Source organism: Talpa occidentalis, unplaced genomic scaffold (assembly GCF_014898055.3).
Source record: "Talpa occidentalis isolate TD23 unplaced genomic scaffold, MPIMG_talOcc4v2.1 talOcc4.8, whole genome shotgun sequence".
Classification (NCBI taxonomy): domain Eukaryota; kingdom Metazoa; phylum Chordata; class Mammalia; order Eulipotyphla; family Talpidae; genus Talpa; species Talpa occidentalis.
In genome coordinates, this window is record NW_023605194.1 from 5212086 (window position 1) to 5237754 (window position 25669).

The 25669-nt window shown below is 53.1% G+C and overlaps 1 protein-coding gene across 1 annotated transcript; it reads left to right on the plus strand.

Annotated features, from left to right (window-relative positions):
- Positions 1 to 17643: 17643 nt before the first annotated feature.
- On the plus strand, positions 17644 to 19670 carry CUNH10orf120 (chromosome unknown C10orf120 homolog). Its single transcript, XM_037498033.2, has 3 exons — positions 17644 to 17928; positions 18120 to 18195; positions 18672 to 19670. The coding sequence occupies exons 1-3, from the start codon at positions 17705 to 17707 to the stop codon at positions 19413 to 19415; spliced, it is 1044 nt and encodes a 347-aa protein (XP_037353930.1). The 5' UTR covers positions 17644 to 17704; the 3' UTR covers positions 19416 to 19670.
- Positions 19671 to 25669: the final 5999 nt, after the last annotated feature.

Consider the following 25669-nt stretch of genomic DNA (forward strand, 5'->3'; position numbering starts at 1 on the left):
GGCTCCCCATGAGTCCATCTGTTTGGCAGCATTTGTAAGATTGGGGACCTTGCCACCACTGAGGAGCACACGACCCACCAGAACACATCCCTCGAGGGTTAGAAAGCTTTGACTCACCGCCGGGAAACGGTGTCAGGCTCTCAGCATCTAAGAGCAGAGAGAAAGAAGTGAGGTGTCATTGCCGTGCAAAATAGTCCCCCCAAGTTTGTTGGGGAGCATTGCGTGCACATGATCTTGAGCCGAGCACGTGTGTTGGGGAATGTGTCTGGGAGGCCCTGTCAGTGGCAGGTGAGAAATCGATCAGGTATTGAGCAGCTCCTGGTCCCTTGCACGCTTGTTCTCTTAAGGGTGTATTTATGGGATTATTTGCGGGAATGCGTCCCCCACCGGAAAGGCCAAGGGGTAACTGCTCACACCAGTGTGTTCTTCTGGTACTTCTGGGATTTCTGAAGAAAGTTGCTGAAGGGCTCAGTAACAAAATGAATGTGCTTTTCTCATTTATTTTGGAATTTGCTGGACTGTCCAGATTCGCAAGCATTATTAGGGTGTCTGAAGTTACCATTTTTAGTCCAATTGTAGTTCACTCACATCTTTGAATAATAATTTATTGAATCACTTTTATCCTCACTTCACGGTTTTCTAAAATACATTCAGGCAACAAGAATAAAACAGTTTGGGGAGAAAATGTTTCTGTCCTGGTTAACTGATTTTGTTTTGTTTTTCTTTTTTCCTTTATTGAGTCCTTGCAAGTGAATTCTGTTTGTCTTCTGCCCCTCCTCCACTGTGCAATGGCTACACGAAGTTCAAGGATTGAGGGGGGTTGTGGACATTCTGTCAAAGATATACTAAAGTGTGATTCTTACCCCAAACTCCTGGAGCTTCATGTTCATGTTCTAGGGGAAAGAAAAGAAAGTTGAATCTATCTTGAATCAATTAGAGGTGAGGAAACTTCTGGAATGCCCTGCATTTGCTGGAAGGGTCAACTGCTGTCCATGGCTGTGACCCCAGGGAAAAGTCCAGGCTGGAGGAAGCCTTACATATGGTTATTCCAAAAAGCACTCATAAAGGGGAGAGCTTTTGACTATTTTCTGCGTTAGTTGGAAAAACAAACATCTCAGTCTAACCAGCACTCAGCAGCAGTCCGATCCATTCAAGCGGAGCTGGCCTTTTAAGTCTCTCAACTTGAAATCAGGGGTGGAGGGGGAGGGAGACAGACCCAATATGACTGGTCGCTGAGTATTTAAAACATTGTTTTCATATTAACATAAACACAGACTTATTATAGCTTAGAAGTAAAACTATATGGGACAAAAGGAGTTCAAGGGGTTTTGCCCAGGGCCGGCAACCCTGGGCTGTGCCGTTTGGAGCATTTGTCTGGAAAACACTAGAACTGATCACATCGTTAACATTTATTCTCTTGTTCACATAGTCAATAGTGTATAAGGAACAGGACAAAGGTAGTGTGACTTGATAACATGGAAGGTGGGTCTGGGGCAGCGCGGTGGCGGTGCGGGGGAGGGGGGGTGTCTCTCTGTGTGGGGAGCTTGCCAGAGCCTGAGGCATGGAAGTGCTTCTGGGAACCTGAAATAGGTGAGGAGGGGCTACCAGCACACCAAAGACATCTCTGAGCATTTGCAAATTTTGCCTAAAGTCAGGCTAGTTTTTCCAGAGTGTCGGTGTCCCTGGTGCAGGGCACAGAGCCCTGGAGGTCAAGCCCGGCAACCTTACGACTATGGTGGAGGTACTTGACCTTGACTTAGCTTTGCTGCCGAACCCCAGTGACCTTAGAACAGGAATCAAAGAGCAAGGCTGCCTGAGTGGTGGAGGAGGTGAGGTGGGAGAGGCCCAAGGATGCCAAGGAAGGCCCAGCGGATGGGCAGCTCCACGAGAGTTGTGGGCTTTAGGCTTTGAGGCAAAACCATTCAAGAGATTCCATAGCCCTGGACCCGGGAGGTGAGACATACTGAGATTATAATAAAAACTTAATGAATCCATCAGCATGTAATATTTGAAAGAAATTAGGTTATTGCACTCCCCCTAAAATGACAAAGCAAATGACAAAGCAAAACTTAATCAAGGTTACTCAGTAGAGGGGGCAATCATCGGGGAGTACAAGGGGAAATGGAGGGACACTGAGAAGGGGTTACAGAGAGCTTCATTTTCATTAGCAAAGTAACAATTAATGAACTATCGCTTGATTATTGATTGATAGATACTTATTAAAATAAGCAAATTCAATTGCAGATGCTTGCTTTTATACACAGGGTTCTTATGTCATCCCTGTTGACATTTGGGGCCGGGAGATTCTCGGGGGGCGGGTGGCTGTCCTGGCTGTTCTAAGATCCTTAGTAACCCCTCTGGCTTTCCCCCAGAAGATGCCAGTCACAGCCCCTATTTGGAAGAATCGAGTGTCTCTAGACATTGCTAAATGTCCCCAAAGGGACAAAATCACCCTGTTTCAGACTATTCAAAAGCACACTTGAAGATGTCTCTAAATCCCCCGAGGAATACCCTTACAACCACCCGCCAGCCGTCATCCTCAGCCCCTTCCTTCCTCCCGAGGTGGCTGCTCTAGGAGGCTCACTGAGTCCTCCCTCCACTGGCCTAGGCCGCTGGAGCACCTGTGTGGGGCAGAGGTGATTCTGCCCAGTCCTCCCCATCCTCAGCATGATGTGCCCAGTCCTCCCAGCCTCCAGCGCGATCGACCCGAGGCATCCCAGGCACCCCAAATGCAGGAGGCTGTAGGCCACCTTTACCCTGCGGCCCGGGCAGAGGACCTGGGATGATGGTTTACAGGACCAGAGCTCTCTTGCCCCTCACCCCGCCCTCCAGAACCACCTGCAGGGGAAGGCCCCAGCACAGCAGAGTCTGATGCTTGGGGCAGAAGCCTCAGCCACGGACGCAGTGTTGGCTGCTGGATCCCTGGGTACCCATGTTCATATTGTTGAGAAGTACTTGGTGCTTGGCGGGCTGAGGAGGCTCCAGTCCTGCTTCCTGGCAGGAGGACTTTGGAGGAATAAATCGGGGAGTGGGGCTCATCTCCTCTGACTCCCAGGTGGCCGCTGAGGGCTTGGGAAGCTTCCCCTTGCTCCTGACTCCAGACCCTGCCCTCAGCCACAGTCAGTTTAGCCAGGACAAGGCTGTTTGGTCTCCAGGAGATAGAATTCCTCAAAAAGCAGCACGATCGGGCACAGCATCCTTGGTGGCCTGGCTCTCAGGAGCGGCAATGGCAAGCTCATGGGCCCGAGGCAGCGGGCCTCTTGGGAAGCCAGGCACCCTACTTTTTGCTTTGCACAGAGACTGCAATCCCCTGGGCCCCAACGATAGGGGGTCTTTCCACGCCAAAACCAAATTCCTTCCAGTATGACTACCTATGGCTTCTCAAATAGACACAAGAAGATGGGAGTTTGATTTGGGGTGCCAGCCATTTCAGGGAGAAGCAGATAATGATTGGAAAGATGAAAATGCAACTCACAGAAAAGAGAAACATTTACCCGAGCAGATGACGCCAGCGTCTTCCCCGTGCCCACAGTTGTGGGAGAACCAGCCGGAGTGGGAGCATTGGTCCAGGGAGGCCTCGGTGCCAGAGCACTGCACATTGTCCAGAAGGATGGGGCCAGTGCCCCGGCCAAAGTAGGCCTCTCCGGGCGCCGAAACGGCCGTCCCGCAGCCCAGCTGCCGGCACACCACCTGCGCTTCCTTCTCGTCCCACAGGTCGTCACACACCGTGCACCACGCGCCTTCAAAATACACCTCCACACGGCCCGAACACCTTCCAGAACCTTCCACGAGCTTCACAGCAAGCCAATCTTTGGGAGAAAGGCAGCACCCCCAACCCCCAACAACATGTTGGTGAGTGGAGCCACCCTCTCCCCCCATTGTCATGGAGATGATGACTGTTATTTATCAAGAGCCTCTGTGCCAGGGCACTGGCTACGCCTTGGCAGCAGATGTATTTTTAAGGCTCATGACTCCCTTCCCGGGCATTATTGCTCCCATTTTTCGAGGTGCAGACAATGGCAGCAGCTTCCCAAGGTCACTAGAGAGTGAGGGGCAGAACCCTAGCTCATTCCTGCTCCTGGGGGCTCCCCCATCCGGTCTCTGAGGACCCTCCTGTGTTGGGTGGGGCAGCCCTGGGACCTGTTTGGGGTGCCTCGTGGTGGGAGATCAGGTTCTGCTTCGTTCTTTTCAAAAGAACTTCATTCTGGATCTTCCCACCCGCTCTGGCAAGAGGATCCACATCTAAGAAGACAAAGCTCTCAGGCTCTGGGCCCTTAAGAAACAGTGCCTGGGCCCTGGGACTTCGGCTGTGCTGTTCCTGTGTGGAATGGAGGGTGTCGGGAAGTTCAAGTGCAGGGCAAACTGATTAATCCTCATGAGGTTCCATCCTCTCCTATCAACTTGCTCCTACAGTTCACCTGTCTTAATACGTGGGGAGGGGTGGCATCAGGTCATGACACACACAGTCTGCGGGCAGGTGAGGCTTGCTGGGATAGGAGGCCTGGAGCTGGAGGCTCCAATGCTGCCATACAGTAGCTATGCGACTTGTGTGGGTCACTTAGCTGCCACGGTCCTCACCGTAGAGTGGGGACAGGTGCACGCTGCCTGTTTGGAAGGAGATGAATGAATGAAATGCATAGAAAGTGCCCAATGCAGGGGGAGCACTAGGAGCTGCAGTTATCATCATCTCTTTTTTGCCAATAACTAGGAAGGTAAAGAGACGGATGTGTATCCCGGGCTGGCTGCTGGTGGGCACCTTCAGCCAGTGGCCCTCCTTTCTTCGCATGGCCAGAGCCGCCTCTCAAAGGGCCTGGCACTCCACATGCTAGGGAGAGTGAGTGCAGATTCCTGGAGCATAGCCCATGCTTGGGAGCGGGGCCAGGGCTTTGCTTGTTGGACAAGCTCTTGGGGTGATGATCACACAGCCCAACACTTAAGTGCAGCTAATAGGGACACTGAAGTCTTCAACGTGAAGGACTACGAAACTATATGAAGACTGGTAAGCAGAAATGAAAACAGGGCGTCTCTATTTGCAGGGATGAGGGACTCACCTTGCTGGTGGGGACTGTCCCTCCCCAGGGGCCGTCACAGCCTCTCCAAGTGCTGCCTGCCCTCGCCTCCCCGCTTCTCCAGACCCCAGGGATGGAGCTGACTCTGACTCACCGTCTCGCTGGCCCGCAGGTGGATCTTGTGGGGTGCTTCTCTTAGGGCGTCCCTCCAAGGGCCTGGGTCTGACGTCCTGCCTGGAGCAAACTAAGAAACATCAGCCATGTCAGAATCCGGTGTCCAGAACCGGGAGTGAGAAAATATCCTCCCCAGCAGGGGTCCCCAACATGTTCCCTGGGCCTCTCTTTGAAACCCCCGGCTCCCAGGCTCAGCAGAGGTGCCTGGGAATCTGGATTTTGTGCATGTAGGTGGCGAGGCCTGCAGGCAGCCTCGGGAACCTGTGCTACGGACTCTCTTCCCTTAGCCCTGGCGGGGGGAGCACTGACTTGGCCATGACATGTCCATTTAATCAGACGTGCTCACACCATTATGCCAGGCAGTGCATGCATCGCGTATCCCAGCGGACTGCAGTCAAGGCTGAAGCCTTCTCTTTAGATAAGCAGCCGTTTAAACACAAGTTCAACCACATTTTTTAGTTAATTCGATGTTTTTGGACACCTCCTGAGTTCATCGGTTCAGCGAAGAGGAGGAGGCCCAGTCACCAGGCCCGGGATGAGGGCCAGGCGTGGGGGCCTTCCTTGTAGCCTACGGGAAGGGGATGGCCAGACACGGGCCCTGCCCCGGTACCCTAAGCCAGGAGACACCTCCCTGTGAAAAGAGCAGCCTCAGAAAGGAGAGGGAGGGAAGCCAGAGAGCAGAGGCACCAGGAGTGGTGGAGAAAAGCCGGGGTCAGGGTCACCTGGGTGGGGAAGGTGTGTCCACAAGCGGGGGGTTGTGGAGGGGGGCTGTGGAGGGTGGAGGTTTCAGCCCAGCTCCTGTCTTCCGGGTGGAAAATGGAGGAGTCCTCAATCCTGAGGAGACACAAGGGGGATTCCCCCCCACCCCACTGGGCTGCTTCATCCCCTGGGAGCCGAGATGCTCTTCCCCTGTGGCTGCCCCACCCTCCTCTGCAGAATGTGGGTGCCCTGGCAGGAGGGGTGCTTGACCCAGGCAGCAGATGCTGTCAGAGCGTTTTGATCTGTTTCATTTGGCGTGTTTGGGGGAGTATGTGAGAGTGGGAGTCAGGGAGAGGGGAGGGCTTCAGGCCAGAGTAAGGGGACAACTGATGGCCTGGGGAGAGGGGGTGGCACTGGGTGGGATGAGGAAGGACAGAGCTGCCTCTGGGGTGGGGACAAGGAGAGGCTGGATGGAACAGTTTGATTTTGTTATAGTGTTATAGGACAGGGAGAGGGGCAGCCCAAACCCCTCAAACCTGCCTATTCTAAGTGGGTTCTGCCATCCGCCGCATCAACACAAAACATAGGAGACTTTAATGGGAAGGAACTTTAATAAAACTAGGAAACAATACAGGAAAGGCAAAGAGTCTAGTTTCTAAATGAAGCACCCAAAGTGACCCGTCCCCTCGTGGGTAAAAGTCCATCCATATGGGATCGGCCCAGAGCAAGGCCCCAAAGCCTGCTACAAGTCTAAAGCATCTTCCAGTGGGGACCCACAGAAAAGGGTCACAAACAACCAGACAAGCCCGGAAGGAAAAGAGCAAAATCAACATCAAGATAAAAGCTGCCACTGTCACCTCCCCACGGGTCTCACCCACATCTGTGTCACCCAGTCCACGACCAAAAGACAAGCGCAGCTTCTTCACGTGTCTCTAGGCTCCATGCGCCTCCTCCAGGTCTCCTGGCTCCATCCTGCTCCTTCCTCAGTCTCTTCTGCCGCTTCTCCTCTTCCTGCTCAGCTCCACCCTCCCTTGGGTGGGGCAGGGAACCTCCCCCTTTCCTGGGGACCACCCTGTTACAATTTGAGTGTATGAGTGTGTGTGTGCAAGTGTGCATGAGTGAGTGCGTGTGTGTGTGTGGGGAGCAGAGGGTTGGCTCTGAGCACACGAGAGAAAGGTGTCTGGGAGCACCACAGCTAATGGGGTATAACTTGATCCCACTGTGGGTTGAGAGATGATTTCAGCAACTTAACATGGGTCTTGTTGATCGGATAAATTCTACACCAGGAAACAATCACATTTTCAGAAATAGCCCTTCTCTCCAGGGGTTGACAAATTGCCCTTTGTCCTCACAATTTACTCGCAAATCACCTGATCTCCGCCAAATTTAGTGGACACAGGTTCCCCAGCCCCTTCTGCTATCAGGGAGCTGTGCACTGAGCCGCATTATGTAAAAGGGACCTGTTCCTGGGAGGTCTCACTGGCCTCATTGTCTGGGAGATTCTTGTGCAATAGGAGCACCGGAGCCTAAAAAAGCTGCTAAGGCTGTCTCGGATGACTAATCACATGCTCCAAGAAGCTCACGAGCTCTCCCCACAAACTGTAGGGCGACTGACACATGTCGTGTGAGTGGCGAGGTGAGCGTGTACATCCTGGCAAGAGGATTGGGAAGGGGTGAAGATACAGGAGGGTCCCGCAAGCTGTCAAGAAAACGGCCTCAGTGATAATCGATACTTGCGAGTCGTGTCTAGAAGTCTCCTGAGCCTCCTGACTATCCTCAGATTTGAAGCAACTCAGGGCAAGGAACCCCATAATCTTGTTGTCTTGATTTTCAGAGGCTCCATAAACAGCATCAGCCAGTGCGGTGACAGCCCTGCTCACTGTTTACTTGGACTATTTATGGAGCCCCCTCTCTTGAGCCAGAAATTGTGCTAAGTGGGTCCCAGCGAGGCAGCATCCTCAGTGCGGCCAACAGCGCTGGGGCTGGGTGGTGAATTTGCACATTTCAAGGACCGCAGAGTAATGTAGAGGGAGGAAGAGCTGAATGTTGTGACCCAATCACCAAAACATCCAGTGAACATGATCGACAGCCCTTATTTTGGCTGATTTCTGACACGGCTTTTCAGTGTGACGAAGGAGTGGACCTATCTTAGCTCCCAGGGACCCACTTTGCTTCTCCCACACATTATCTAGCAGTCATCAGGGTGCAGCCTTAAGAGAATCACTGAATTTTAGGGTGGCTCTTTTTCCAATTCCCAGAGATCATTAAACTCACTTATTCCAGGCTGGCTTGTCTCTCCCTAAATTCTGTACCCTAAATTCCCGAGGTCTCTGATTCCAGACAGACTAAAGCATAGTCCAGTCAACTTCCCACACGCTCAATACACTTCAAAGAACGCCCAAGGGTCAGGGTCACTGAGATGCAGGCCACATCATCCCGGGGATCACTTTCGTTCCCAAAGTGGGATCTCGGCCACTGTCAGCACCATGCAAGTCAGCACCCCCTTGGCCACAACTGGAACAAATATCATCCATCTGAATGTCAAATTATCTCAAAAATGTTCCAGCACTGCAGTGCTTCAGAAAGCCCCATCAATTTCCATACCCATTTGGTACAGCTCATAAACCCCCAGTGCACCCAGCTGCCTCGCATTGATACAGGGAAGGAGAGCTCTCTTGCCCTGCTACGGATGTTCAAAATATTGAATCTATTACCTGAAACCTATTACTGACATATTGAAAGAGGAAACTATCTTGGTTCCTTGGGGGAATTTAAAATGTTTTCAATCTGAACCCAATGATCTATATTTCCATCTCTTCTCAGTTTGAAATACATAGTTCAGAATTTCAGCTTCTACAGCAATAGCTAATATTGAGTGAGCGAGCATTTTCTATATGTGAGGCATTCTTTCAAGTAATTTGCAAACATTATTTGATGAAAACTACCCAACAATCCAACGAAGCAACCATTTTTTATGTGGGAGAAGACAGCAGCATGGAGAGGTTAAAAAACTTGCCCAAGTTCCCATGGCCAGTAAGTGTGGACTTTTGAACTATCCTGATCTTTCTGGTCCTAAAATCATGTTCCCAAATGCATACCTCATTGGAGACAGAAATGAGAAACAAGCCCTAGAGTCCCAAAGGATTCAAGAAATCATTTAAATCCTCTTAATACTCTAATATGTTTGAGTGGCTGACATAAACATATCTATATAATTACGTGCAGAACACAAAAAGAGCTTGAGCACAAGCATTACAATTGGACATTCTTCCCTAGCTGGTGAGTTATGCTTTTCTTTGTTGGTCAAGCGTATTTCCAAATTCTCATTTGTTACTATAAATGGGAAGGTGAGGTAACAAAGAACTTTACAGCTTTCTCCCCAAGCCACAAAGTAACAATAAAAACAACTGACATTATGCAGGTATTTTACATTGGTTTAGTTCCTAATTAAATTAAAATGAAGATCAAGAACACCAAACTGAGAAATCCTTTTTTACAGAAAGACACAGACTGTCAGATTAGAAGACTCCATGAATCAAGTTCAGATAATTTTAGATCCTCTCAAATAGTTTAAATATTCTTCTACTCTACATTTTACAACTCCAACTCCTCAACCAAGGAGATGGTGACAGTAATTTAATACCTTTAGCGCTAAGCAACAATGTATAAGCCAAAGAGCATCTTCAAAATCTTCATTTAATTATCCTAAGGGCAAGTAGTCCTTTATCTACCTCTCTTCAGAATCCTAGACTCAGAGCTGTGTTTGTAAAGAATAGTAATTCAGCCGATGCCTTGTTTGCAAAACATGGATCTTACAGGACATATTTGCCCCTACATCCCTAAATTGCTCATGATGCCCTCCTCAGAATCACAGGACACCCCAACAGTGGTTGGGCTGTATAAGCCCCGTAGAGCCCTGCTCGTCAGGCCCTGGCGCCAGGCTCTCCAGCAGTGGAGTAAGAGCAGAGTCACGCGTTCCCTCCAAGCTTGGAACAAGGCATGAGCAAAATGGCCCTGGGCATTCGTGGCCGTACCTGCTTCATGGAGAACAAGAGCCTGGAAGAGCAGCAGCCAAAGGAGGAGGGCTGGGCCGCCCATGCTGGGAAGGTTTCCAGCTCCTGGAAAACATGGAGTTTCAGCTTTATATGCGCTCGGGCTCCGGGGCGGGCGGCTGCAACCGGATGCCTCCCGGGCTGGACTGGCACGCGTTCAGGGCAGGGCGGCCCGTCTGCTTCCGCTATCTGCAAGGGACGGCGATCGCCCTTATTGGGGACGGTCCATGGGACATGACATCAGAGAGAAGACACAGACTGTGCGCTGCTTCCTGGCTAGGCAGGTGGACACTCTAGCCCTCTGAGGGGTGGGACAGGCAATTTTACAAGCAAAGATACGATTTCTCAATAGATGTTGTTGTGACAGAGACTAAGTTTTTCTGGTAACCTCCACACCAATAAATCATAAAATAAATTCAGTCAACATTAACCAAGGCAGGAAATAAGACAGACATATTTCACAGACAAGAGTAGCCCTTGCTGGTGCAATATTTCACAGACCAAACGTGAATCTCTACTTCCCTATAACTTTACCTGTCTTTGGAACACCGGAAGTCTGTCTAGGGCGGACTACGGAATATACTATTTAGCTGTTAGAAGTGTAAGGAAACTCTGCATTTCAGGTCTAGTCTCAGAAAAGCCAGTTTCCGTCCCTCCCTTCTAAGTCCTTGGCATCTGAAGTCACACTGTGGGCTTCAGCGGGGAGCCCCGGTTCCTGAACATTGGCTTCATCCACACTGCTGTCTACGAGACAGACGTCCCTTCCTCGCCAGGTCTCAGAAGGGTGTCTCTCCCCGGTGGTCCTCAGTAAGGTCTGTGTCTCCCTCTGCCCCAGGTTGCAGGGTCCCCACTCTCCTGTTGGCACCCGTGGTCACACCTGCCCCTCTCCGACTCCCTCACTCACACCCACGCTCTCGCTTCCCACTCTAATTTCTGCAAACTTCTCAGGGGCTTGAGCCACTCAAGGGCTGAAATAAAAAGAGCAGGATGAACTCTGTTATGCGATGCGTAGGTGGCGGGAATCCGCGTGCAATGCCGACCACGGAAACCACGCCGTGGCTGTAGCCACACTGTGCAGTGGACATGAAAGTTGCTGAGACAATAGGTCTTAAACGTTGCCACCATACACACATGAAAAATGGCAACTGTGTGGGTGCTGGAGGTGTTAACTATCTTATTGCAATCATTTCATGCCATATACATAGATCAAATCACCAAGCTGTACACCTTAAACTGATGCAATGTTATATGTCGACTACCTCCTGATAAACCTGGGAAAATCATTCTTAAAAGTTTATTAGCACACTGAACATTCATATACTGCGATGCACAGTCTGACACTGTAAGTTCTGGTCCCGGTCCACCTGCTGTGGGGAGCATGCAACCCCCGCTTCAGAGACTCCCAGCACTCAGGGCCCTCTGCCTGATCCTCAGCCTCCTGCACACTCGACGGCGGCCACCGTTGGTGGCGAGCTGGACGGCCAAGGTTTCTCAGACTTAACGAGGCCAGGAAAGAAGAGGTGGAGGGCACCCCTTCAGCAGCCAGCCCCGGAAGACTGGGCAGTTTTCTGGAAGCTGCTCTAGGAAGGCACCAAACTTCTAGAGAGCAGAGACCAGCTGCTGCCGACTCTGGGGAGGGGGAGGTCCTGCCCACACCTTGATTCTCTCCCCCCCCCACTTTTCTTTCCTCCTCCTCTTTCCCTTCCTTGCAGTAAATCCTACCGAGCTCCTGTTACATCCCAGACCCCATTCCCGGCGAGGGGCCCCCTCAGAGAAAGCAGGGTGTGCCCTGTCCCTGCGGAGCCATAGTTCCCCTCGGGGGAGAGGGACGATGGGGACGGAGTGAGACGAGAAAGGTGTCACTGGCGGCAAGTGCTGTGGAGGACGCGGTGGGGGAGCACGCAGCTCTGCCAGGGGAGACCTGGCGGAGAAGTTGGCGTCTGAGAAGGGACAGCCGAACAGGTGGATGAAGAGGACTTCTGGACATTGGCAGGAACGTCCATGTGGGCAGGTTCTTCGGGGTCACCCTGGTGCCAGTGTTCCAAGCACACCCTTGGGTGTGTAAACACATCTGAAGAGGTGTGAACCTGTACCCCAAATCATATACAGTGTTGTAAACCGTGGTTACCTCGATTAAAAAAAAAAACTGTACAATTAAAAAAAAGAACAAGAAACGCCTATTCCCCAGGTGTCCACCATGCGCAGAAACAACAGATGCCTCCAGCGGAATCAGGGGCAGTCTGGGTGCACGACGCTGGCCCCGGAGGAAGCCGAGACTTCCTGCTCTTCATCAGCGTTCAAGAGAAAACATTCGAGCTTCTCCAACCAAACCCCACTTACTCCACGAGAGCTGTGGCCACCTCACGAACATCACCAGGTCACTCGTGAGACCCCGGGGCGAGGAGGCGGCAGAGGCGGCGGGTGAAATCCTGCAGGACCACCTGTCTCTTGGGCTCTGGGTCTCAGGCTGCCGAGCCGGGGAGGGGCCGACATGCCCTGAGCGGCCCCACATCCCCACCAGAGCCCACTTGTTTGCCTGACGTCTCCTAACCCTCCCCGCCCCCAGGAGGTGACTGAGGCCACACCCACGCTGACAGATGTGGGGTCGGTAAACCGAGCTTGGCGGGTCACCACATTTGTCCCGTCTCCCTATACCAGGGGCTGCAGCGCCTATATTTATTTAGAAAAAAATGAATGAATTTGTAGACATTCGGGAAGATGATGGGGGGCACACACAGATTTTAATCCAGGGATCTCAAACCAAACCCTGCAGGCTGCACAGCACAATCCGCAGCCCGCAGGTGGGAAAAGCGCTCACCCCAAGACGCGGGCCAAGGGTAAGGTGCATGAGAGTGGAGAAACCGTCTCATCTTCAACCTGAAATCGCTGGGGCTGAGCTCATGGCACCATTGCCTATTTGCGGTTAGGTCATCTCCTTCGAGGAAAAGAATCTCAAGTTGTTATAAAGATGCATAGACTTTAAAAAGATTTTTTTTAAACTAAGTGAAGAAGCTCAGGTGAAGTAAAATAAGAGCAGGGGGGACCACTGAAGCCTAGAACAGATGTTGGAAAGCAGGAAAATTGGACAATAAATTAAATTTGAAAAGGGCATTGGCACTGTGAAGGAGGTAAGTGGTATTCATGTAACTCCTTCTGTTTGTCTAGTGCTTATTTATTGCTCCGAGTGTTTCACATTTATTATTTCATTTTAGTTATTTTAGTAGTTCTGAGAGTACCGGAACAGTCAGTCTTACTTCCACTTTACGGAAGGGGAAACTGAGTCATGTAGAAATGGGCTCTTACGCTCAAGGCCAGCTAGCCGGTGAGAGAATGGAGCTGGCTGGTCTTCATGTTCTCCATGGTCTTAAAAAGCCACGTGACACAGGTGAGTAGCCTCTTCCTCTAAGGTATATTAGAATTTTATCATCATTTCTGGGATTAGCTTAGACTTTGTACATATGCTCTGCTCCCCACCCTGCCTCTGGTGAATCCTCTCATCCCTTTCCACCCCAGCCCTCACCTCCTGCCTGCATCCCAGTTCTTCTATGCAAAAGTAAATAAATACTTTAAAAAACCCAAAACATATGATCCCAGTTCAAAGTGGGATAAACTGGCTTGCTATTGGCTCTGGTTTTGGTAAACTCTCACTTTGAACAAGAAACTTGCTTTCTTTAAACACAAAACACAGCTTCTAAGCCACAGAGAGGTCTAGTCCAGGTTTTCCTCGTGGTGTCCTCCTACCCTGACTCATGTGGCCTGCACTCTGCCGAGTGGACCTGGACAGATGGTTGTTCTTTTTCTTGCCCCATGTTTTTTCTGAGCTGCACTTTTTACTACCTTCTCGCCAACACCTTGAGTTTCGGTGCCACGGTAATCTTTGTCATCTCCTGTGAAATACCTAGGGAGTGGGCTCTTGATCTAGGTGTGGTCATGGAGAAGGGGCTCTAAGTTACCACTGCAGCAAAGCGGCTTCCACAGAAGTGGCACGTCTTACACTCAAGTGCATGAGGAGCCAGTGGCAGGTGGCTTTTGCATTTTTCCTGACCCCTGTGACTCCTGCCCTCTCCTCATCCTTTATGCTTCATGGTCAGTTGACCACCTTGTGTGTGCACTTCCTTGACACCATATCAGGTGGGTTAAAAGGGGGCCTGGCACTCCAGCTGTCCACAAAGAGCGGCTGCAGCTGGGATGCAGCTGGGCCCAGGGAAGGCGCTGGGCCTCCCTGATGTGTCTCCGCGGATGGCGGGAGTGGTGGAGGCTGCCATGAGGGGATGACAATAGTAACAGTCACTGAGGTGCCCCAGCTGCAAGAACCACAGGCCATGGCTGTGACTGAAAGGGAAGGAGGGGCAGAGGAGGAGCAGACGGTGAGCCCAGCCGCGCGGCGAGGCTCCGCAGAGGACTACTTCTGTTTGCTTGCTTTGAACGCTGCTGTGGAAATAGTAACGACTGATTTCCTATTGACGGAGTCAAGTGGACTCTTGAGTGAAAAGGATGCAAAGGATCGCACAACCCAAGTGAGAGTGCAGGCTGCCAGCTTGGGTCCTCAGCACTGGCCATCCGGGTCTCTGCCAGGACTCTCATCCGGGCACACAGCTGAAAAGCCATGCAAATGGCCTCACCCTGGGGTCAGATCCCAAATAAGATATACTGTATCTCCCGCCCTCTTGCCCCACAGGAGTTCCAGTAATTTCAGAGATGCTTTGCCAACCAGGGTTTAAGATAAGACGGTTTCATGTTTGTATCCCATAACTCACACGATCTTTTTAATACATGCTCAATTGGCTTCAACCTTCTCCAAAGAACTAGGCCTCTCCCTGGTTGAGTCCCAAGTGGGGCAAGGGGCCTACTGGGACAGTTCAGACAGATCAGCTCTCCCACCATCCTAGGGAGTTAGAGAGAGCACCCCAAGTGACTTTTTTTTAATTAATTAATTTATTTATACAAGCACTGGGTACAGTCAGAAGCGCGGGAGGGTGAAAGAATTCACCAGAGCCAGAGCGGGGAGCAGAGCAGGCAGAAGGACCGAAGTACACTGCTGGGGGGAGCACCGGGCGGCAGGAGAGGTCTGTGCGCCATGTGGGACCCTCCTCCGGTGGCCCGGGAGTAGCTGGGAATCGAACTGGTGCTGCAGAGGCTGCGGGCAGCTTCGCAACCCAGTGCTCAACTGCTGCGCCACTGGGGAGGCCCTCCAAGTGACTTTTAAGCTCCACCTCGAGTTGTGGAAAAGGTCAGTGTCTCATACATTTGCAAACCCACAGAAATAAGCGGGGCCACCCAAGGTTCAGAACACATCACAGGTCCAGGCAGGAAGAGTAGCTGGGGCCAGGGAGCTACCTACACCCTGCATTTTATGAAACATACAGAAGAATCCACCCCATGATGGGTGAGCCTGGTGAAGTTCCCCAAAAATCTGAAGATGATGCAGGGTTGAGACCTGCCCACTGCTGGGCACGGCTGTACCACTCTAAGGACGGCAGTTGTTTCTTAGCCCTATATCCACTTGGGGGCCCTTTCCTGGACTCAGACCCCCACCACGTAGTGTAAACACAGCTGTAAGTCTGATCAGTGTCTGATATGGAGGCTTCGATATTTCAAATATCATCCAACCTATGACAGCAATTACTGAAGCTATCAATCTGGTGTTTTGGAAGCTGATTAGATTAGAAATGTGATTAGCACATCTTTAAATATGAATGTATATTTAAATGAGTCAAGGCATGCATAATCACAGACTGGAGCCTGCCTATAATAAATGCTCCATGAATATCAGTCCTTGTTCCTGCTAATTTTGTGGCTTTCTTACTTCACACCCAGCCTGCCACGTCAGGGTGGTCAGCACTGCCCGGCCTGGCCTCTCGGTAAACACCCTTGTGAATTTCCCCAGTGTCATATTCACTTTCAATCTCCTTATCAGAGTGATTTATACCTCCAGCGCCACGCCATTTCCTGGGGCATCTAACCTCAGATTATATGGAGATTGGTGGGTTTTCATTTTGTTTTCTTTTTTCTAATTTTAAATACTGTGACCTTGGGCAAATCATTGAAACTTTCCCCAGGACACTGGCTTCTTTGTCTGCTAAACTGAGAGGCACCACCTTGGGAGAGTGAGTAGGTGGGGAGCCAGGGACGCCTGCCCACCCCCATCCCCGTGAGGGTCCTCCTGGGAGGCCACTTTTTTTTCTCACATTCTCTTTGTGGGAGTTTTCTTCCCAGAGAGTGGGCCGAGCTGAATCAGGGGTCAGGGGCCACAAGACAAGGATGGAGCCCCGATTCTGACTAACCCATGCGTCCTGTCCCAAGCCATCCCTCCTCCGGGTCCCTCTGCCACTGACAGGCGGGGGCGTGTTCCTGTTACAAAGAGGAGGCCCATCTTCTTGTCTGCCTGGAATGCTGTGGTCTCGAATCACAGTTGGGTTTGCCAGGCGCCATCTTCATGCCAGGCTAATACAGGAAGTTGTTATTTAGAGATAAGGGAAACCACAGTTCACACCCTCCCTTCGTAATCTGATGGAGTCTCAGAACGACTAAGCCATTTCTGTGTTTGCCGAAGGGGAGTTAAGAGGATCTCCAGCCCGATTCTCAAGAGGGACCATTAAGCCTGGTGAGCTAGGGCTTTATCCCAGCTACAGCTCGGGCAGGCACTTCCGGCTCTGTGGGAAGGAGGCAGGTGTCGTAGGGCCTGGACCTAGCGGTGACAGAGACAAGACCCCGATTCTACCACCAAAGGCCAAGGAGGAGGGGTGACCGAAAGCTAGAAAGGACAGGATTGTTGATTGTTTTAAGAGGAAACATTTGAAGGCAAATCTGGAGCCATAGAAAGTAGACCAGGAGTCTTGTTTCTCCCAGGGGAACAGGTGTACGTGGGCACGAGGGATCGTTTGGGGCGATGCTAGCAAAATTCCAGAACCGGACTAGAGAGACAGTTGCACAAAACTTGGTATATATTTACTAAAAGTCACCGGGTTGCCTATTAAAACAGGTGAAATTTTTGGTATGTGAAATACACCTCCATGAAATTGTTTTAAAAAATCAAGCTGTGGCAGATCAACCTCCTTCCAAGGGAGGTGCCGTCCGTGTTGCCCTCCCCGCAGGGAAAGGCACCAAGCCTTCGGTCTGGCCGCTGCCCCACCACGTCTCCCCCTCAGGACCCACTGCTCCCAGCTCCTGGACGTACCAGGCTCTCCCCCACTCTGCCCCTTTGCTGTTTCTTGCTTGTGGAGACCCACACCCCCGCCTGCCAGGTTTGTCTTCCGTGAACTGTGTAGCTGTCACTTCTTCATTAGAACCATCAAGTCAAGCCCAGATCCCCCGCGGTTGGCAGGGAGAGACACACCGGAGATGGCCAGTGCAGGGCAACAGAGGCCTGGTCCATGCCCCCACTGGCCTGAGGCTCACTAACCCGGCCATTCCAGGGTCCTGGTCTCACAACGACTCTCCACTCTCCCTCCCTCTCCTCAGTTCAAATGTAACTCATGGCCATGACCACACTGGAGTAGTCTAAGCCCAGGGCATAGACGCTATCAGCAAGGAGGGACCGAGATTCAGCTCCTCTGGCTGTGATCCACGCCCTCCCCGCCCCGCCCAGCCCAGCCCTCTGACTCCAGCCCACGAGCTGCAGTGTGGGCTCATTTCCCCCAGAGGATCATCCTGATGCCTTAAATTCGACTTCATAATAGCTCCCAAGTAGGCCAGCTATGATGCAAGAAGGCCCTTGACTGTCCCTGCAGTCACCAATAAACTGAATTAGAGGAAGCTCCCAGCAGTCACATGCCCATTCTAGCCAACAGCCACACTATGATCAGAGAATGGGAGACTTTCTATCAGAAAACCAGAAAGCAGGAGGCTAAAGATCAAAGGGCCCAAGGAAGGAGCCCTGAAGAGGAGTCAGATAAGCATAGGATGTCCCTCAAAGTACTGCACGCAAGCGATAACTTGCAGGATAGAAACCTGCAGTGCTGCCAGGTGGGCCTGTGCTCCGCTTCGCCCTTGAGGTGAGGGTGCCCTGCGCATCCAGCTGTCTCCATCCACCCCACAGGAGCCCATCCAGGCTGCAGAAGCACCTAGAGGCTGGGTGGTCTGGCCGGAACAACTAGACTCTCCCAACGTGAGGTTTCCCGCTGCAAGAGGGGAAAAGAGGAAACATTTCCTGGATTTCTAACTCGCTTACTTCCCTGCCTTCCAGGATATGGTCCAGACAGCAGAAGCCAGACCAACACATCGCCCTCGGGAAATACTCCCCCTTGGAGAAGGAGATATTAGTAAGTGCCCTGAAGCGTGCACACTGGGGGGCCCCCCAGGGAAGCCAGTTGGTTAGGCAAGGGGGGAGCCGGAGGCGAAACCTCAGGATGGGGGTGGAAGTTTCCCAAACAGCGGCCCCGTGTTGGCTGAGTCTGCTCGTGGTTTCCGCCCCTGCAGAGCAAAATACTCTCATTTCAAAAATCCCAATTGGAAATTTAATTATAAGTGACAACAAGGGACAGAAGCTGCCATGTCTTGAGCCCTCACCCAGCGCCCACAGGGGCCCTGTCAGGTCAATTATATTTTTCCAAATCCATAGTAACTAAGGAGGGTCAGAATTTGGACCCTGGCTTGTCTGATCCCCGAGGTCTGCCCTCTTTCCCTCTATGGGGGCTCAAAGCACTCAGCAATGGGGGAAGAAGGTGCCACCGCTAATTCTATCTGTGGGGACCCCGGTCCTGTCCCATGGAGGCCTTAACGCCCGCCCTGTTGTCAGCGTCTAGGGGGCGTTCACACCATCGCAGCAAGGAGGTTTCTGAAGTACAAGCAAGAGGAAGAGAGGCTGATGCTCAAAGAGCTCCGCCTGCTGTCCTCAGATTACAAACGGGCCATGGAATACAAGAGGCAACACCCCCCCTCCTGCACCTGTGACGGGCCTCTGGAGAAAATATGGACGGCGAAAGTGACGGTGGCCACAGAGGACTTCCAGATGCCGCCGCGAGAGAGGCTCACCGTCAGCAGACACGTAGAAAGGATGCAGCTCGCCCGGGGCCTGCGAAGTGCGCACATTTTGCCCAGCATGGAAAAGTGCAGGGATCCGTGGCCCCTGCCTGGAGAGAGCCAGCGCCCAGAGGCACAGGGCCACGCCCGGGAAGAGGAGGAGGGGGGTGACGCTGCTCCCGTCGAGGAGGCCAAGCAAGAGGAGGAGGACCAGGCAGAGGAGGAAAGCACAGAAAGACAAAACACAAACATGAAGGTGATTTTCAAGGCAGGAGAACCAAAGAAACCGCTAACCTGCTGTCTAGGTGACCGGAGGCCTTTCCTGCCCTCGAAGCGGGAGCGGTGCATCACGGGTTTAACGAATCGGAACCTTTTACGCGTGGCTGAATTCCCTGGAGACCTGATGCTGATGAATCAGGATTTAATATCACAGGGTTCCGTCCCCAGAGATGGGGCGGAGACCTGCTTCCTAGGGATGTGGAGAGAGAGCTTGTGCAGAGCTGCCTCTCGGGATGACTAAAGCGGTATTCACCCCGTGGTAAGCGAGTGTCCTGGTCCTTGCACCCCTGCAGCTCAGGCCCTGGCACACTCCTTCCTCGTTTTCTTTTGGGACCTGACCTCCAGGGGCTTCCAGACAAAGCCTAGCTGCTGAGGCTTCTTTTTCTCAGGAAACTTTGCTCTCAGTTCCGACCCTCACCTACCGCCCCGGCCTTCCCAAGGGGTCAGCTCCTCCTTCCTGCCTCAGAGGGTAAATGGAGTCCATCAGGCTTTTCACGCCACTGGCCTCTGTGGCTTGATCTTGTTAATGTAGACAGCATGTGGGTGTGGGGCACGTGGGCCTGACTGTGGACACCTGAGCATGGATGCGTGTGTGTGTGTATGTGTGTGTGCACGCAAGTGTGCATACCTGTACCGAGGAGGGAGGGGATAAAAAGTGGAGGCGGGCCTCCCTGGTGGCACAAGGGGTTAAGCAGGGCACTATGAAGCAATCCACAGCCTCTGCAGCACGAGTTTGATCCCTGTGCCGGCCAGGGAGAAACCACATGGCGCAGCAGACCTCTCCTGACTCCCCACTGCTCCCCTCAGCCCTGTATTTCGGTCCTTCTGCCTCTTCTGTTCCCCACTCTATCTCTGGGGAATCCTCTCACCCCCCCACATCTCTGGCCTGTACCCCAGCTCTTGTATGCATAAATAAATAAATCTTTAAAATAAAAAAAAAGTGGAGGCAGCATCACTCTGGGGGAGGGGGCTCCGGTTGCTGTCTCCCTTCCGGCTTCTTTGCCTCGTTTTCCATTAAAACCTACATAAATGATGCCAAGGACGCCAAAATTCTCTTCTTGAGATTTAGGAAAAGAGACTTATTCAAAGAAATTTCACCAAGTAGGAGGCTGAGAGCCCAGGCTCTCACAGGGCAGGAGAATGGAAATTCCCTACGGGGAGGTGGCTAGAATGTGCAGGAGGTGAGGCTGTGGGCAGGTGTGAGTCAAAGGTCAGAGCCAGAGGGCAGGGACCAGCCAAAGAGTTTGCTTAAGTGATTTCATTTAACAACATTTTACTTCCAATTGGTAAGTGAAAAGTTCAGCTAAACACTGATGAGAAAGATCAAGAATCTGAAGGTCTGTGGCCAGCTTGCCCAGGGTTATGTGTATATTAGTATGCATGTATATTTACAGAGGGCATCTAGTCTACACTCTGTATTTAACATGGACAAGACACATTTTCAAATAGTCACTACAAAATCCAAAGAGATAATAATGAGAATTTTTGAAGAAATTGTATATTCTGAGATCTAGATGCCCATCAAGATGGCAGGTAGATTTTCAACAGGAGTTTTCAAATCCAGTTTCCCCAAACCTATGTTACAGGTCATGTGCTTATTCCTGGGGATCACTGGGTCACCCTGCCTCTCTGCCCCCCACGATGGCTCAGTAGAACCTCAACCCAACCTTATTTGACACGCAAAGAGTCACTGGAAAAGAAATAGCACAGACAGGCGTGGATAAGGGAAGGGGTGCAAGCGTCACCCTCCCCCACCTTCCTACCTGCACGTCGCCATCACAGTGCCAATCAAAGGAGGGCGCTGGGTGGGCAGACTCTCTGGAGTACGAAATGCTGGTAATGTTCAGAGAAGATTCGAGTTACCACCAACACCTGCACAAGACCTCCCAGAGACGCAGGTCCTGGGGATCCGTGCACAGTATTCGCCTGTTCTTTTGCACAGGTGAGGCGCTGGGGGCAGGGGAGGGCAGGCGTCTGTGCTTAAGCATCTCCCTCTGGCAGCCTCTCCCTCTGGGACTGGCCATGTTCACACCAGCTTTGCTCCTGGTAGCGCCGGGCCTGGTGCAGAAAAGGGAAGGAAAGTGTCACTCTTCGGGAGTGGCAGGTCACCCCAGGACCCTCCTGCCTCTGCAAGAGAACCTCCTCTCCACTTGGGGTGCAGGAGGCTTCCACATCTCCTGCAAGCCCACCGGGGCTCCGGAATGGCAACACAGGAATTTGGGGAGAGCAGTCACTTGTCTTGCAGGCCCTTTGAGAGTAACATTCAGCCAACATTTGCCAGCGTTCCCTGGGACAACAGGCACAGCGGGGGTGGGGGGGTCCCATCGTGTGCAGGCATGCTGTGTAGTGGCAAGGATGGCCGCAGGGCAGGATCTCTGTGATTCAAGCAGACGGGTGAAGGAGAGAGTCCTGGAGCCCTCAGTGGCTTTTTCAGGGTTTTATTGGGAGTTTACCAGGTACATGGCAGGCAGGGGTGCCAGGGGTGCCAGGGGTGCCTACCAGCCTCCCGGCCCCTGGCGTAGCTTCACTCCTTCTGGGCTCTCTGGCCTTCTCTTGTGGCCTCTGCTTCTCTGCTCCCTTCACTCTTTCGTTCTGCTGCTCTTCCCGCTCTGCTGGCGTCCCCGTGACGCCGCCCTTATAAGCCCAGTCTCAGCCCAGGTGAACCCACTTATGCAGGCCCATGCCCTACCCCAGGTGCCGCCATCAGGTGTGCATTCGGGACCTCATCTACCCCAATGGCGAGAGGGCAGAAAAGCCGGATACCTTTTATTTACCCTACACCCTGGTTTTACCTTCCACCTGGCAGATGGGGCCCAGAACCCTAAACTTGGTTTCCATAACACACAGAGACAAGAGGAGCGTCCCTCTGCCCTTCCCGGGGACGAGTTGACCTGGGGTCGTCGCCACTCCGCCTCGTACCCTTCAAGGCCTGAGCCCATCCTCGTGCTCGCAGCCAGTGGCCGTTCATCTCCCTCACGGGAACTGGCAGAGCCTCCCTGGTTGAGGCCGGACGCGGAGGGAGAAGCCACCAGGACACACTGAAGGGTCCGTTACACGCGTCTGCTCCCGGCCTGGCCTGAGCTGCGCCTTCGTGGCAAGAACAGTCACATCAAAGATCAGTCTTTGAGAAGAACGAAAGGCAAGTAAGGTCAAAGTCGGACTAGTCCCGTCCTCCGCCCTTAAAGAAAGGGTGATGGGAAATGCCTGGCTCCCTCAGCCCTGGGGTCTTTGGGCAGCTGGCCACCCCTCATTATTGAGGCGCCATCACCCCGTGTCTGTCACCCCAGACACCTGCTGCACCTCGTGGGCACCCCAGTCCCCAGCAGCTTGTCGGAGCCGCCCCCGCCACGCAGGTTTCGCCCCCAGTCTCAGCCCCCGCGTGGGCCGTGTGGCCTGGTCTGGAACTGACAGAAACGTGGCTCCCGGCAACGCATTTCTAGCCTTCAGCAGGCCCCTTGCAGTACCCGGCGGGTGTGTGGAGCTGTAGCAAGTTACCTTTCTTCGTTTTAAATAAAGCTGGAAACTCTTCCCTTCTCTTCTCCAATCCTTCCCTCCCCTCCCCGGGCTCAGGCGCAGCGTCCACGTGGGGCGCTCGCGGGCGGGGGGAGGTGCGGCCATCCCCGCCAGGGCCACGGGGCGCCTGGGGGGAGCAGGCCCAGCGTGGGTGTGGAGGCAGCTGACTGGGGACCCCAGGCATGTGGGGCGCGGGGTGGGGCCCCCTGAGGGCAGCTGAAGAAGCCATCCCTGTGGGGAGACTGATGGGACAAATGTCGAGGGGGATGAAAGGCTTTATGACACGAAGTGGAGATGGCGCGGGCCAGAGGGAGCAGGCGCCAGAGGCCGACGGGGGACCCGCTTTGGCGACGTCAGAGGGCTCCCCGTGGCCACCTCACGACTTTTCTCTAAGTCTGAACTTACTTCAAGAAAAATTATTATTTTTGGATGATTGAAGTTTTGCCTTCAGTGCTACCTTTGCTCATCGCCAGCGTTTGCGGGTTTGTTCTTTAAACAATCGTCACCGTCTGGTAAATCCACGGAGACGGCGTGGCTGCCAGAGTCGGGGGAGGGGGGAGCAGACTCGACCACCTAGTGGGTCCAGAACTTTATTTGGGATGAAAATGTTCTGTGAGTCTGTGTCCCCCGCCCCCTCTCTGACGGGCCCTGTCCTCCGAGCCCACGCTCTCCTCTGCGCTCCCAGGGGCTTCTCCGTGGCTTACACGTGACTGTCCCTGCCCCGAGCCCGGAACCAACAGAGCCACCTGCGGTGACACTGGAGAAAGGGCAGATGTAATCAGAGCCCCAGAGAGCCCCATGTGTCTGTGTCCCCCGTCCCTGCGCCCCTGTGCTCAGCTGGGGCCTCCCGGAGCTGCAGCGGGGGAAGGTCATGCACTTGGGTCCTGACTGGCCCTTTTTAAGCCACCAACGTGATGCCCCACACAGGGCTGGGAAGGCCCGAGTAGCTGCTCGCCTTACAGTTTCCACTCGACAGGTACAGGAGGCAAGTAGCTGATAATTACAAGTTGCATGATTATAAAGTAATGTTCTTGCACATGTACGTCCCAGTATGAACGCGGTTTATTTCATTGTAAGCTGCCACAATTTAAAGTTGCATAACACTAAAGAGACTTGCAAATTTTCCAAAGCTGCAGGCTCTCATTCCCCCCAGCTCTCAGCTGACGTCTCCCTCCATCGCCTCTGCTCGGCTTCTGCTCGCCTCTCCAGGAGCTCACACACAACACCCGTGTCCCTGACAACACAGCCGGCCGGGAGGACACTCGGGCCAAACCCATGGCCCCCGCGGCCCGTGGCCATGGGCCAAGACTGTCTGAGTAGGAAAGGCTGCTGATGCCATCAGCCCTGTTCAGGACTGAGCCCCCATTCAGGGAAGAACCTCATTCCAACATTCCAGGGGTCCTCGAGCCTGTGGGGGTGCAGTGGGGGGCGGCATGAGATCTCCTGGCTCCACCTGTGGAGGCACAGGACCAGCAGGGAGTGACCAAGCCCTCTGTTGTTGAACACAATAGAATTCTGTTTCTTTAAAAATGGGGGCAGGGATGGCTGACTCACAGGAGTTCTTTATTTTTTAATTTATTTTCTTTATGCATACAAGAACTGGGGTGCAGGCCAGAGGTGAGGGGGGTGGGGTGGCGAGAGGATTTACCAGAGACAGAGTGGGGAGCAGAACAGGCAGATCTACTGAAATACACTGCTGAGGGGAGCAGCGGGGAGACAGGAGAGGTCTGCTGCGCCATGTGGGCCAGCTCCCTGGCCAGGGATCGATCTCGTGCTGCAGTGGCTACTGATAGCTTGATAGCCCTGAGACTTAACCCAGTGTACCACCAGGAGGGCCCAGGAGTTCTTTTTTTTTTTTTAAAGGGAACTCTTTTTTTATTATTATTATTTTTTTTTATAGAGGCATGTTTTTATTTATTTATTTACTTACTTACTTATTTACTTACTTACTTGTTTGTTTGTTTTATACATGCACTGGGTACAGTCAGAAGCGCGGGAAGGTGAGAGAATTCACCAGAGCCAGAGCGGGGAGCAGAGCAGGCAGAGGGACCGAAGTACACTGCTGAGGGGAGCAGCGGGCGGCAGGAGAGCTCTGCGTGCCATGTGGGACCCTCATCCGGCTGCCGGGGAGCAGCCGGGGATCGAACTGGCGCTGCAGAGGCTGCAGGCAGCTTCGCAACCCAGCGCTCAACCGCTGCGCCACCGGGGAGGCCCCCCAGGAGTTCTTAATCAGAGGGGGAAACTGCAGGCGGCTTCCTGGGACAACTGCTGGATCCCAACTGAAACAAAGCAACTGTTCCCAAAATCAAAGTGGCACCCCCTGGTGTCCACATGGGTGACAGGCCTGTGAGTGGGAGGGCACTGGGCCGCTCCCCTGAGGAGGCCTGCAGCAGGCTCCGTGCCCAGGAGAGAGCTCAGGACTGGGGCTGTGGCGGGCCTTGCCATGGGGGTAGAGGTCTGGGGGGGGGGGGCAGTGTTCCTGTAAGGGTGGAGCTGAGGGTGGGTGGCCTCTGAGCTAGTCTTGAAGGGGCAGGGAGTAGGTCTGGACACAGCAGCACCCATCAGGGGGCAGGGTGGGGCACATTCCCAAGGAAAGCAAAGATCCCAGGAGGCGCAAGGCCGCAGCTGCTTCTGAGTTCTCAGGCAGCTCCTGTTGGCTGGCAGCTGTGGCCAAAGCACTGCTAGGACTCTCTGGGGCTTCCCCTGCAACTTCGGTCTCTCCTGTGCAAATCACCTTTGGAGTTACGCTCAGCTCAGCAGCCCCCTCAGGGCAGGGCCCTCGGCCTGTCTCAGAGACACAAACACTGGCATTCCCAGGGCGGTTTGCAAATGCCTGATCTGTGGCCCAGAGTCTGAATTTTCCCCATTTTCCACAAGCCCCACAGAGACCTCAAGCACACTGCCCAGTCCACCGCAGTGAGGCCGAGGGGCCCGGGGGGCCCATCTAGCACCACCCAGCCCACGTTCTAGACGTGAAGCTCC